Below are 14412 nucleotides of genomic sequence, written 5' to 3' on the forward strand. Positions count from 1 at the left end.
TAAACAGTTGTTAACAGCATTGAAAATGCCAGGGGAAGGTGGGTCAGAAAAAAGAGAATAGGCTATACAAACATACATGAAAGAAGACATACAAATGGCCAATGAGCACATGAAAAGATGCTCTCCATCACAAATCATTAGGAAAATGCAAATCAAAACCACACTGATCTGCATGGGGGAACAAAAATACTAATAAAAACTAAAAAAGCAAAACCAAAAGAAAAAAAAACCACATTGAGATACCAGTTCACATCCATTAGGATGGCCATTATGAAAAATAAAAAAATAACAAGTGTTTGCAAGGTGTGGAGAAATTGGAGCACTTGTGCATTGTTGGTGGGATGTAAAATGGTATGGCCACTGTGGAAAACAGTAAGATGATTTCTCAAAAAATTAAATGTAAAATTACCATGTGGTCCAGTAATTCTACTACTGTGTATATACACCAAAGAAATAAAAGCAAGGGTCAAATATGTATTCAAACACACATGTTCATAGCAGTATTATTCACAATAGGCCAAAGACAGAAACAACTCCAAAGTCCGTCAGTGGATGACTGGATAAACAACAGGTGGGATATACTATACATACAACAGGTTATTCATTCAGCCTTAGAGAGAAATGAAACTCCCAGGCATGCTACAACATGGATGAACCTTAAAAACATTATGCTAAGTGAAATAAGCCAAGACACAAAAGGAAAATATTGCATATGAGGTACCTAACATACTCAAATAATAGAGACAGAAGGTAGAATAGTGGTTGCCAGGGGCTGGTGTAGAGGGTTAGGAATAGGGCCTAACAGATAATGGATACAGAGTTTCAGTTTGGGATAATGAAAAAGTTCTGGAGATGGATAGTGATGACTCCCCAACAATTTGAATACACTTAATGCCACTGAATTGTACACTTACAAATGGTTAAAATGGTAAATTTTCATGCACTTTACCACAATAAAAAAGTAAAAGTATGAACCAGTCAGAAAAAAATGTATTTTTTAAAAAAGGAATTGGGTATTTTAACAATAAAAAAACCTTCTTTTTCTTAAATCTAAAAATGAAAATATATGATCCCAGCTAATCGTCACTAAAATTTCTTTACTAAACAACTTCCCTTAGGAGGCAAGGACAGGAGAGCAAAATCAGTAGCCTGAATATAGGATATTTCTTAAAAATACTGTAATTAAATTGAGCAAAGAGTAGGAAACAGAGTAACTACATTTAGAACATGCTTGATATACAGTATTTTTCAGTTCCGTTTATATTTTATTTGTATGGTATAATAAATTAAAATTTTATGGGTTTGGTTTGTGAACTGGCCATAGAATGATTTCATACCTAAGAATTACTAACATTTAAGTGACGCACCAGAGAGCAGAAGGCAGTTCACTGCATGTCAACAGTGGCTATCTATGCAGAGAGATGGGGTTTCTTCTTTCTGCAGTCCATGTATTCCAAAATGTTTCACAATGCATATGGATTAATTTTATATTCATTAATTTTTTAAAAAAACTTAAGTTATCCAGGGTTATTCACACTAAGCAAAGAATAATACCGTAAATACCATGATTTAAGGCCTGAAGAACACAACCCCATCAATTTCATATGTCCAAATCCTACTCAATCTTTGAGGCACAGCTCAAATGACTTATTTGACTATACATGGAAAAATAAACCTTTCCTTCTCTCAAATTCCATAACATTCTATAATTCCCTCACTGCACCACCTAACACTAAGCAATGATTATTCATTATTTATACACATTTGGCCCTCTTTATTCATGGGTTCCACATCTGTGGATTCAACCACCCTCAGACTGAAAATATTTAGGGGAAGAAAAAAACTGTGTCTGTATTGAACATGTACAGACTTTTTTCGTTATTCCCTAAAAAGCACAGTAAAACAATTATTTACACAGCATTTACGTGGTATACAGTAAACTGCATTAGATTTGTATTTGGAAAAACATGACCATTCCAATCCAAGAAGAAAAAATCTCCAGAGAGGACTGAGTATGACTTTTGTATTAAGGATCCCATCATATACAAAAATTGTCTACATACAGTATTTCTGGAGTGTTCACTTTCACTGATTTTACTGTTCAGTTTTTAGGCATTTTAAGATAGGAAACGGAATTGGAACTGCAATTTATAACGGAATTGGAACTGCAATTTATAACACCAAACCTACAAAAATAAAGAATCTGTTGTACTATAAGATATATATTTGGTCTTCTTCCAGTTTCCTGACATACAGCTCCTATAACCCATGGGATCTCTGGAGTGATTACTTTTTTGTATACTAATGAAATGGTTGGTAGCTGGGCACCCCTAGATAGTTTCAGGATGGGAGCTAGTTGCCAGGGGAACCTACCAGGTGAAAACGTTGGAACTTTGAGTACCCTCTACCCTCCTAGGGTTGTTGAAGGTTGAGTTGGTTACCAATAGCCAATGATATAATAAATCATAACTAAGTGATAAAGCTTCCACAAAAATCTAAAACGACAGAGTCTGGAAGAACTTCCATGCAGCCAAAAACATGGAGGCTCCTGGAGGATGGTACACCCAGAGAGGGCAAAGAAACACCATATCCCTTCCCATATGCCTGGCCCTATGCATCTCTTCCATCTATTTGGTTGTTCATCTGTATCCTTTGTAATATCCCATAATAAACCAGTAAACGTAAGTGTTTCCCTGAGTTCTGTGAGCTACTCTAGCAATTAACTGAACCCAAGGAAGGGGTCATGGGAATCCTCATTTACAGCCAGTCAGAAGCATAGGTAAAACAACCAGGGCCTTAGGAATGGCTTCTGAAGTCAAGAGCGGTCTTGTGGCACTGAGCTCTCAATCTGTGGGATCTTAGGCTACCTCCAGGTAGACAGGGTCAGAACTGAACAGAATTAGATGATATCCAGCTGCTGTCTGCTGAAGAATCTGTAGGATTACTTGGTGGAGAGAAATTCCCACACATTTTGATAAACAGAGGTCACAGATGTATTCTGCACTATGAGAATGTAACAAGAGAAACTGAATTTCTTTGTACTCCGAGAATCAAATGACAATAGTTTCATACATGAATCAAGAATCAATTTTCTGGCGAGGCACAGTGGTTCATGCCTGTAATACCAGCACTTTGGGAGACTGAGGCGGGTGTATCACTTGAGGCCAGGAGTTCAAGACCAGCCTGGCCAATATGGTGAAACGTCGTCTCTACTAAAAAAATTAAAATTAGCCAGGCATGGTGGTGCACACCTATAATCCCAGCTACTCCGGAGGCTGAGGGAGGAGAAACGCTTGAACCCGAAAGGTGGAGGTTGCAGTGAGCTGAGATCACACCACTGCACTCCAGCCTGGGTGACACTGCAAGACTTCATCTCAATTTTCTTAGAGGCATCGGGTCACTTGCATGGTAAATCAAAATAGCCTTCCCTGGTTCTTCATCTTAAAATACCAATAGTTCCTGGAAGTAGAGTCCATTCCTACATCACTGTGCATGAAGTAGCAACTGAAACAAGACTCGGTTTAGAAATGCATGCTTAGTTTTTACCAACACAAGATTTGATAACCTTGAAAATAAGTACTTTTCCTATTATCCATCCAATATATAATATTGTTCATTATATAAGTTATTTGCAAGCCTACATATGGAAATACTATATTTCATTTTAAACCACATAATTCAAACCCTTATACTAGCTTATTATTATGGGAGATGGATTTAACCTCTACCCAGAATCCTAAAATTATCAAACAATTCAATTATGAGAAAATTATCCAGAATAAAACAATACAACTACTATCTGGAGAAAACACATCAGAAAGCCAATTACAAGTGATGCTGTAATTGGTGGTAGTGAGAGGCACAGGAAAAACACGCTAGCCTGGTGTATTAGTCCGTTTTCATGCTGCTGATAAAGACATACCCAAGACTGAGTATTTTTTTTTTAAAAAAAAAGAAGTTTAATGGACTCACAGTTCCATGTGGCTGGGGAGGTCTCACAATCATGGCAGATGGCGAAAGGCACATCTTACATGTCAGCAGACAAGAGAGAATGAGAGCCAAGCGAATTTATAAAATCTTCAGAACTCGTGAGACTTATTCACTACTGTGAGAACAGTATAGGGGGAATCACCCCCATGATTCAATTATCTCCCACCAGGTCCCTCCGACGTGGGAATTATGGGAGCTACAATTCAAGATGAGATTTGGGTGGGGACACAGCCAAACCATATCATCTGGATACGGAAAAAGTTGTATTCTTGCGCTCAGCTCACCCAACTAAACTCCTTCATTCAACAATTTACTGAACTTACCAGACATTAAAATAGTAGCATAGCTCAGAATCTTTTGAACTGGAATATGACCTTCAGAAAGTTGCTAGAGCACTTTTTGTTTCCTTTTGTGTACATGTAAACAGTAATGTTTGTCCTCATTTCAGAAGTGAGGCTGAAATGTGATGAGAGAGCACCGTAACAAGTTTAAGTGATATAAAAATGCAGAAATGGATTTTGTTTTTTGATTGGGCAAAACTACGTAAGCGTTCTTACCAAGTAAATGAAGAAATCGATCATTTCACACTGCCCACCATTTAATCTTCCACTTAAGACATTCGTTCATGCCAGATATACCTAAGACCCTCTGTAAAGTCTATTAAATTTAGGGTTTCAGATCCCAGGATTCATTATCCCCATAGTTCTTTTTGATAAACACACATCTCATAAGAGTTTCAAAAGGCCACAATACCCCATCATCATCTACTGCATAATCCTATTGATATGGGAGGGAAGCAGGGAAGTGCTGGGTAGAGAAGGGTGGGGTCCCTGGTGAGGGCTGCACCCTTGGGCCTGTGCCCACGGACCTAAGTGAGAACAGGCACTCCTGTTTTCATGCCCAAATGTTGCATTTTCCAAGATCACACTGGCCAGCCACACACCCCATACTGTACCCATATAAATCCAAGACCTTAAGCAGACACAGATACAAACGACTGGATGTCTACAGGAGAAGAACATACCAGCAGACACTGGCAGAGCAGAGACGGCACAGCGACATGGATGCCAAGGGGAGTTCAGCCAGGAGTGGCCATAGAAGAGTCTGGCCGCTGGGCAGCCCGACTCCAGAGGAAGACCACCTTCCCACTCTGGGGGGATCCCCCACTTTCGGCTCCCTATCCATCTTGCTGAGAGCCACCTCCACCACTCAGTAAACCTTGCATTCAACCTTCCAGCCCACATATGATCTGATTCTTCCAGTACACTGAGTAAGAACTCAGGCTGTGACACTGGCCCCGTCCTTGCAATAAGGCAGAGGGTCTATTGAGCTGACTAACACAAGCCATCTGCAGATGGCATAGCTGAAAGAGCACACTGTAACACACGCCCACTTGGGCTTCAGGAATCCTAGACATTGCCATGGGGCCAGAGCCCAAAAGCGCTCCCCACGGCCTCTTCACCTGCCCATCTGCGTGTTCCCAGTAAGGGTTTGAGCAGCAGGGCCCCGAAGACGGAAGCCACAACTCTGTCGCACGCCCTGCAAGGCAGATATGAGAACTCTCCCATTTCACTATAATAGAAAATTTAAAATATATTTTCTGGGTTTTTTGTTTTTGTTTTTTTGTTTTTGAGGCAGAGTCTCACTCTGTCGCCCCGGCTGGAGTACAATGGCGTGATCTCGGCTCACTGCAACCTCCACCTCCCGGGTTCAAGCAATTCTCGTGCCTCAGCCTCCCGAGTAGCTGGGATTACAGGCTACTGCCACCATGCCCGGTTAACTGTTTGTATTTTTAGTAGAGACACGGTTTCACCATGTTGGCCAGGCTGGTCTCGAACTCCTGACCTCAGGTGATCCACCCACATCAGCCTCCCAAAGTGCTGGGATTATAGGCGTGAGCCACCACACCCAGCCTTAAACTTTATTTTCTATAGTTTGTTATAAACAATGTGTCCTACATGAACTAAAATGATAAATGGTCTTCCTAGAAATCAAGATGTGTGGCCAGGCACAGTGACTCACGCCTGTAATCCCAACACTTTGGGAGGCCAACGGGGGGCGGATCACCAGGTCAAGAAATCGAGACCATCCTGGACAACATGGTGAAACCCGGTCTCTACTAAAAATATGAAAATTAGCTGGGCGTGCTGGCACATGCCTGTACTCCCAGCTGCTCAGGCTGCTCGGGAGGCCAAGGCAGAATCGCTTCAACCTGGGAGGCAGAGGTTGCAGTGAGCCGAGATCGTGCCACTGCACTCCAGCCTGGCGACAGCAAGACTCTGTCTCAAAAAAACAAAAAAAAAAGAATTATGATGTGTATCCCATTTGAGAGTCACTGCTACTTGCCAGATCATGTTGAACAAAATGACACTTTATTTGGGAGACAGAGTTTCATTCTGTCGTCCAAGCCAGAGCACACTGGCACCATCGGCTCAATGCCTCCTCAAACTCCTGGACTCAGGCAATCCTTCCACCTCAGCCTCCCAAGTAGCTAGGACTACAGGTGAGCACTGCCATGCCTGGTTGACTTTTTTTTTTTTTTATTTTACTTTTGTGGAGATGAGCTCTTGCAATGTTGCCCAGGTTCGTCTCAAACTCCTGGCTTCAAACAATCCTCCTGTCTCAGCCTTCCAAAGTGCTCAAAGTGCTAGAATTACAGTTGTAAGCCACCACACTGGCCTGTTATTCAGATTCAGAATGCACTAGCAATGACTTACATTCTCCCTTTACTAAATCACATCAATAAATTGCCATGTTTCAGCATCACTGATTCATACCTCTTGGTGAACATAGTAACATTTTACTGGGAATTTTGGGAAAGAGCTGTCTCAAAAAGCCTTGTATTGCAGTGATAAAGCTACAAAAAAAGGAGCAGTCATTTAAAACTACTTTAATTATATGCCATAGCCCTTAATGTTTCTAATACATGTGAGACTAAGAAAACAATGAAGTATAAAATAGGTAGAAGGTATATACATTTCTGCAAATATTCTAATGGTAGTAGGTAAGAATAAATACTTTAAAACACACTTTTTCTAAGACAGTAACTGAAAAAATTTTAAATTGCCATGCTGCAGCACTGAAGACAGTTTGAATCACCAGAAAAAGTGTGGACTTAGTAACGATGTGGTCACACAGTAAATAGCCCTTAGTGAAAAAACTTGTGCAAATTATTGTGCAAAGTAACCACTATTTCTTAAGGTGAGTTAGTCATTGAAATGCAAACTTCCTAACAGAAATGTCACATAGTTAAGAAACCCTTTATTATAACAAACCTGTTTTTAGAAAAGTCTTAATTTTCGGAGACACAAAAATTGTATTTCTACATTCTTTATATATCCTATTGCACCTTCTTTTTTTTTTTTTTTTTTTTTTAAGAAAAAAAACAAGATGGAGAAGGAGAGAGACAGAGTCTCACTCCATCGCCCAGGCTGGAGTGTGGTGGCACAATCACAGCTCACTGCAATCTCCAATTCCTGAGCTCAAGCAGCCCTCCTGCCTCAGCCTCCTGAGTGTACACTATTTTCAAAGAAATATTTATATTCATTATTACCATCTGATTTTCACAAAAAATTCCCATGGGTGATACAGTGAAAACTGCTGGGAACTTGCAGGTAACTTTTTAAAGTGTGCATCTTCTTACATAACTGGACCAATGTCACAGGATTATCCAGTGGCAAGGCCAAGATTAAAATCTGTTTCCCTTTTCAAGGTAATCCACAAAGCTATACTTTCTAATAGCTTCATAGAGTACACGATAGAAGTTCTCTGTATATTTATAGAGCAGGCTACTGCAGTGGAACTATTTATGTTTCACCTGACATCCCAACAGGTGCGAGCTACCCCTACATTCCAAGGTGAGATTTCTAGGGCCACTTGAAAAGTTTATAAGTGTCCTCTTTGCAGGACAGAGTAGACTGACTGGCGTATCTGACTCATCTCCGAAAAATCTAAATGGCAAGAGACTAGCAGGCTCTCTGTTCTCGTAAGAAGGAAGAAGGGGTTGCTATTTGGACCGTCCTCTGTCTACAGACATGGTCAAGGCAAAGAATACATGTATGCTTCTCACAGACCAAAGAGAGCTGGCTTGGGTTGTCTTAAATCTCATCCACAAGGCGACTCGAGAAGTCCTTTGCATTTCCATAAGACGTTTTAGAATCAGCTAGTCAATTTCAATGAAATAAAGTGCTAGAATTTGGTTAGATTTAATTGAATCTGTAGACCAATCTGGGGGCCACTTGACATCTTTACAATATTGAATCTTCCTATTCATGAACATGGTATATCTCTTAATTTTAAGTGTTTTGTAAGTTTCTTATAACTATTTTTGGGGTTTTCAGCAAAGTGTTCTTGTACATCTTTCATTAGGTTTATTCTCAGGGGTTTTTTTGTATTTGTTTATTGCTAATATATAGACTCTGTTGCTACAAAAGTATGTTGAATTTGTTATCTAGTGAGTGGCCTTGCTAAATTCATTTCAATTATGATAGTTTGCAGATTATTTGTGTATCATCAAGTTCTCTGTGAATGACAGTTTTATTTCTTCCTTTCTCAAAATCTTTATGCCCTATTTCTTGCCAAATTATAGTGGCTGGGCAATTGTATTAGTTCGTTCTCACACTGCTAATAAAGACATACCCAAGACTGGGTAATTTGTAAAGGAAAGAGGCTAATTGACTCACAGTTCAGCATGACTGGGGAGGACTCAGGAAATTTACAATCATGGCAGAAGGGGAAGCAAACACATCTTCTTCACATGATGGCAGGAAGGAGAAGTGCCAAGCAAAAGGGGGAAAAGTCTCTTATAAAACCATCAGATCTCGTGAGAACTCACTATCATGAGAACAGCATGAGGATAACCACTGCCACGATTAAATTAACTCCCACCGGGTCCCTCCCATGACAAAAATAAGTAAAACTATATTTTCCCATAACATAATGTTGTATATGGAAAATCCTAAAGAAACAACACAAACACAGAAATTATTAGAGCTAATAAACAAGTTCAGCAAGGTTGCAAGACAGAAAATTGGTATAAAAATTGCACTGGCTAGGCCAAGCACAGTGGCTTATGCCTGTAATCTCAGCTCTTTGGGAGGCGGGTGGATGACTTGAGGTCAGGAAGCTCAAGACCAGCCTGGCCAACATGGCGAAACCGTCTCTATTAAAAATACAAAAATTAGCTGGACGTGGTGGTGCATGACTGTAATCCCCGCTACTTGGGAGGCTGAGGCAGGAGAATCGCCTAAACCTGGGAGACAGAAGTTGCAGTGAGCCAAGACTGCACTACTACACTCCAGCCTCCTGGGTGACAGAGCGAGACTCTGCCGCAAAAAAAACAAAAAAACAAAAAAAAAACTGCATTAGCTAGGACCTCTAGCAGAATGTTGATTACAAGTAGTAACAGTGGGTATCCTTGTCTCATTCTCCATCTCAGCAGTGGTGGGGTATGGGGAGAGCTACGAATATTCACCATAAAGTATGATGGTAGCCATAGGATTTTTGGTGTACTCATCAATATAGATTCCCAAACTGTTTAAAAGGTGTTTTTTCTTTCACAAATGGTGTTAAATATTTATCAAATACTTCTTCTGCACCTTTGAAATAATATTTTTCTCCTGTAGTCTTTTAATGTGATGACTTATACTGACTTTTGAATGCCAAACCGAATTTACATCCTTGTAATAGAAACCAGCGGTGTGTGTATGTGTTTGTGTGTACAAACATAATATTTAGACTTCTTTAAAATTTAGATTCATTTGCTATTAGGTTTTTCAGAATTTTTGTAGTTATGTTCATGAGACTTTCCTATAATATTTTTATTGTAATGTTCTTACACTTGGAAGAATGTGTATTCTGTAACTGTGTGCAGGTGTTATGTGTATTTCAATTGGGTCAAGTTAACATCTTTACTGTTGTCTGTTTTCCTATATACTATTGAAAGAGGCTAAAGCCTTCCACTACAATTATGAATTTATTCATTTCTCCTTCTAGTTCTGTCAATTCTTGCTTTATGTATTTAGAGGTTATATTATTAGACTCACATCCATTTAAAATTGATATTTTCTGGTAGAGTGAACCCTTTAATTCTGTGGAATGGCTTTCTCTACTACTCATAAAGGTATCTTTTTTTCACTTTTCCACTCATTTTTCAACTTTTCTATGTTCTTATAATTATGCCATGTCTCTTGAGTAGAATTTTGGTTTTTTGTTTTTTTAATTTGGAGATGGAGTCTCACTCTGCCGCCCAGGCTAGAGTGCAATGGTGCGATCTTGGCTCACTGCAACCTCCGCTCCCAGGTCTAAGCGATTCTCCAGTCTCAGCTTCCCAAGTAGCTAAGATTATAGGTGGCCACCACCACGCCTGGCTAATTTTTATATTTTTAGTAGACAGGGGTTTCACCATGTTGTCCAGGCTGGTCCCAAACTCCTGATCTCAAGTGATCTGCCCACCTCAGCCTACCAAAGTTCTGGGATTACAGGTGTGGGCCACCATGCCCAGCCTTGAATAGAAGTTTCTAATCAAAAAAATCTGTTTCCTATGAGTTCGGACAGCTAATAACATCTGTAATAAAAATCTGAGTTTAAGAAAAAAGCATAAAGAAAAGTATGACAAACCAAAACCTAACTACATTGAGTTTATATAATAAATTACAACAATAGGATGATAGTTTTTCTGAGAGCACAGCTGTATCTTATGAAAAAACATACCAGCTGGGCATGGTAGCTCACACCTATAATCCAAGCACTTTGGGAGGCTGATGCAGATGGCTTGAGAACAAGAGTTTGGCTAGGCAACATGGCAAAACTCAGTTTCTATAAAAAAAAATACAAAAATTAGCTGGGCATGGTGGCATACACCTGTAGTCCCAGTTACTCGGGAGGCTGAGTGGGAGGATCACCTGAGCCCAGGAGGCAGAGGTTGCAGTGAGCCAAGATCACGCCACTGCACTCCAGCCTGGATGACAGAGCAAGATCCTGTCTCAAAAAAAAAAAAAAAAAAAAAAAAAACACCACCTTCCCTACGTGTCAGGTTGTTAACTAGACACACTCAACCATTCAAATCAAGGTAAAAATACATAAGTAAATAAAAAAGACTCTGAGGAAAGCTAATGTCAAAAAGTCCCAGCACAAAAGTTTAGCAGCGACTCATAAGGAAATCCAGGCCAGGTATGGTGGCTCATGCATACAATCTCAACACTCTGGGAGGCCAAGGCAGGAGGACTGCTTGAGCCCACAAGTTTGAGACCAGCCTGGACAACATAGTGAGACCCCATCTCTACAAAAATATAAAAAATAAAAGTTGTAAAAAGTAGTTGGATATAGCAGCACACACCTATAATCCCAATTATTCAGGAGACTGAGGTTGCAGTAAGCCATAATCACACCAATGCACTACAGCCTGGGTGACAGAGCAAAACCCTGTCTCAAAAAAAAAAAAAAAAGAAAAAGAAAAAAAAGAAAAGGAAAGAAAAAAAGAAAGGAGAGAAAATCCATTAAGCCTTCATTAAGAACCTATTTATTCTGGTCATCCTCACTTTTTACAGTCCTAACAGATGAACAGCTTCAACGACAGTTGATTCTACAGACAGACAAGAGTAAGAAATAAGCAACAGTATCAATAAAGAGCAGCTGGGGTCCGACCAATACTGAAGAGGCAATGAACTGCAGTATCTCCCAAGGGTATCAAGTAAACATATTGAAAACCCAAGTCATCAAGAAAATTAAATTGCATTCAGTAAAATCTGTTCAAAAAGTAAAAAGCCAGCCAGGCGCGGTGGCTCATGCCTGTAATCCCAGTACTTTGGGAGGCCGAGGCGGGCAGATCACGAGGTCAGATCAAGACCATCCTGGCTAACATGGTGAAACCTCATCTATATTAAAAATACAAAAAATTAGCCGGCGTGGTGGCAGGCACCTGTAGTCCCAGCTACTCGGGAGGCTGAGGCAGGAGAATGCCATGAACCCGGGAAGCGGAGCTTGCAGTGAGCCAAGATCGCGCCACTGCACTCCAGCCTGGGTGACAGTGGCAGAGCAAGACTCCGTCTCAAAAAAAAAAAAAAAAACAGTCAGAAGCCAAATAATACACTGAGAAAAGCTGCTTGTCACAATTATCTTGAATTATCCTTGGTAGTAGCAAGCCTCACCTTCAAAATTTTCTCATGTTAGATGTACATACATTTAAATGTTAAACATTTATTTTATCAATCTATTTCGCTCAGAATCCCACAAATATATTTAAATGTTTTATTTAAACATGAAATAATGTTTATTTTAAATGTTATTTAAAAAGAAGAGCTATTACTAGAATTCACTAAGACACTGAGTGATTTGGTCCCATGATACAAACCTACGGCAGCATGAAACTGAGATAAAGCATCAGCTAGCTGTCCAGCTGCAAGTAATTTCTTGCCCAATTCAAGATGTTTCTCAACATCTGCATTTACTCCACATTCGGCACCTAAAAATAAAATTAAAAACAATCAGTTAACTTTCCACGAACCAAGATTTAATTAATATTATATTATTAAATATAATATTATATTTATTATAGTATTAAAAATATAATATTAAAATATAATATTAAAAAGTTATCTGTCTCAGTCATCTACTCAGATGAGAAAACTCACAAAAGCTGAAAAATGATGTAAAGAACATAACATAAAATACAAACCCTATTTCATTTAATGGAGTACAAGACAAAAAATATACCCATCTTGACCTAATTAGTCCAAAGAATGTAACCAGTCTAGAAAACAAAGGAAAGTTGTGTAATGCAGAAGTAGTAAAAATATTTTGAACAATAAAATGAAAATTGTTTGAAGTTAGAATCTCACCTTTAATGAATATCATATAGACTGTTAACAACATTTAAGTATTGATTAAGCACCTACAATGCACTAGGCACTATTCTAGGTATCTGGCATAAGTGAGCAACATTCAAAAACTCCTGCCCCTCATACCCTCCTGGCACCTGATGTTATTGTGGGAGGAGACAGACATGATAAATAAGTAAATTACATAGTATGTTACGTGAAAAGTACTGTGGAAAAAGTCAAGCCATGTAAAGAGGTAAGGAGTTCAGGGTACTCAGAGTAGTAAACAAGGGGGTAAAGGGCAGGACTTCTTGAGAAGCTGACATCTGAGCAAGACTTGAAAAAAGTGAGGAACTCACCATGCAGACAGCTAGGAAAAGAGCTTCCAGGAAGAGGGACCAGCTAGTACAAGGGTCCTAAGTCGGGAGCATGCAGATATGTTCCAGAAACAGCAGAGAGGCCTGGATGGCTGCAGCAGAGCCAAGAGGAAGACAGTAGTATGAGGTCAAAGAACTAGAGGACCTGACTATGGCTTTGAATATTTACTTGTCTTAAAGTAGGGAACTACTGCAGAATCAATAACATGATCTGATGGACTAGGCCAATTACCAATGTATTGCCTCTGGCTCTGAATTCATCCTTCGGTACTTGCACTGCAATAAAGGCCTGGAGTTTGCAAGCATTTCCTCTTTACAGTGAGTATAATGTTACACTTTGTCAGTATAGGGCACTGAAGCAACACCGCAGAAAGGACACTTCCTAGTTCTGCTTGCTGTATTTTACTGTCTTCTGGCTCCTGCTGCATGGTCTGTCATGGGGTGGACTTCCTGGTGCATGGTATGGATGAGGAGGACATCCAGGGGTACTTAGCCACAGCTGTATGCCCAGGGGTCCAGTTCCTCAGTGACCTGGCAACATTAGCCCACACACTCCAGATTTCACACCCACAGAAGCATCTGGACTCCCTTCATAGACAGGCTGACCAGCCTTGGCTCACCTACATGTGAAAGGATTGTTTTCTGCTTGCCCAGTTACTATGGACCAGCCACCCAGCAATCTTCTTCATCAGCAAACCTGGGCTACAGCTATACCTTCTCCAGTAAGATCTAAACCCCAGCCTGGTAGAGGGGACCCCTCTTGCAGGTTGGTCCTTCCTTGAGGCTGTCTCTTAGTCCTAGAATATCCGTCAGAGTTCTCTTTACTAGTTACTCTTCTATCATAACTTAACGGTTCTGAGATTAAACTTCCCCTTTCTAAGTAACTACATGATTTCTGTCTCTCCTCAATGGACCATGAGTGACACATGATTGGTATTGGGAGCAGTCCTAGGTGACAGGCCCACAAAGATGCAATTTGAGGACTGGTTTGGTCATGATCTTGGGCTTCAATGCAGTGCTAAGTTCATCGCCAATGGGAGATGAAATGCTAGTAATCCACAGTAGGTATTGGAGTCACAATTAACTAAGCTATCACTTTGGCTGACTGTAATGAAGTACTAACTGAGGCACATGTCTTAGAAGCCCAAATGGCTGCTGCAACTGACCACAATGGCAGAAATTATGAAAATAAGTACTGTGATGTGGGGTGGGTTCTTTTGAGAGCACTA

At 40.0% G+C, this 14412-nt stretch overlaps 1 protein-coding gene across 2 annotated transcripts in view; it reads right to left on the bottom strand.

Moving 5' to 3' along the window:
- DNAJC3 (DnaJ heat shock protein family (Hsp40) member C3) overlaps positions 1–14412 on the bottom strand; it is a 112102-nt gene that overhangs the window by 66575 nt on the left and 31115 nt on the right. The window contains exons 1-2 of one of the 2 annotated variants that reach the window (XM_033177413.1): positions 13166–13443; positions 12341–12451 (exon numbers count right to left, since the gene is read on the bottom strand). Coding sequence is in view for 1 of the 2 variants with exons in the window: in XM_033177412.1 (XP_033033303.1) it covers positions 12341–12451 (111 nt within the window). In the remaining variant the exon portion in view is untranslated. Of the gene's footprint in view, positions 1–12340; positions 12452–13165; positions 13444–14412 lie in introns of those variants that run through there. The other variant, XM_033177412.1, reaches the window with a different exon arrangement.

Source organism: Trachypithecus francoisi, unplaced genomic scaffold, assembly GCF_009764315.1.
Source record: "Trachypithecus francoisi isolate TF-2019V2 unplaced genomic scaffold, Tfra_2.0 Lachesis_group18, whole genome shotgun sequence".
Lineage (NCBI taxonomy): Eukaryota > Metazoa > Chordata > Mammalia > Primates > Cercopithecidae > Trachypithecus > Trachypithecus francoisi.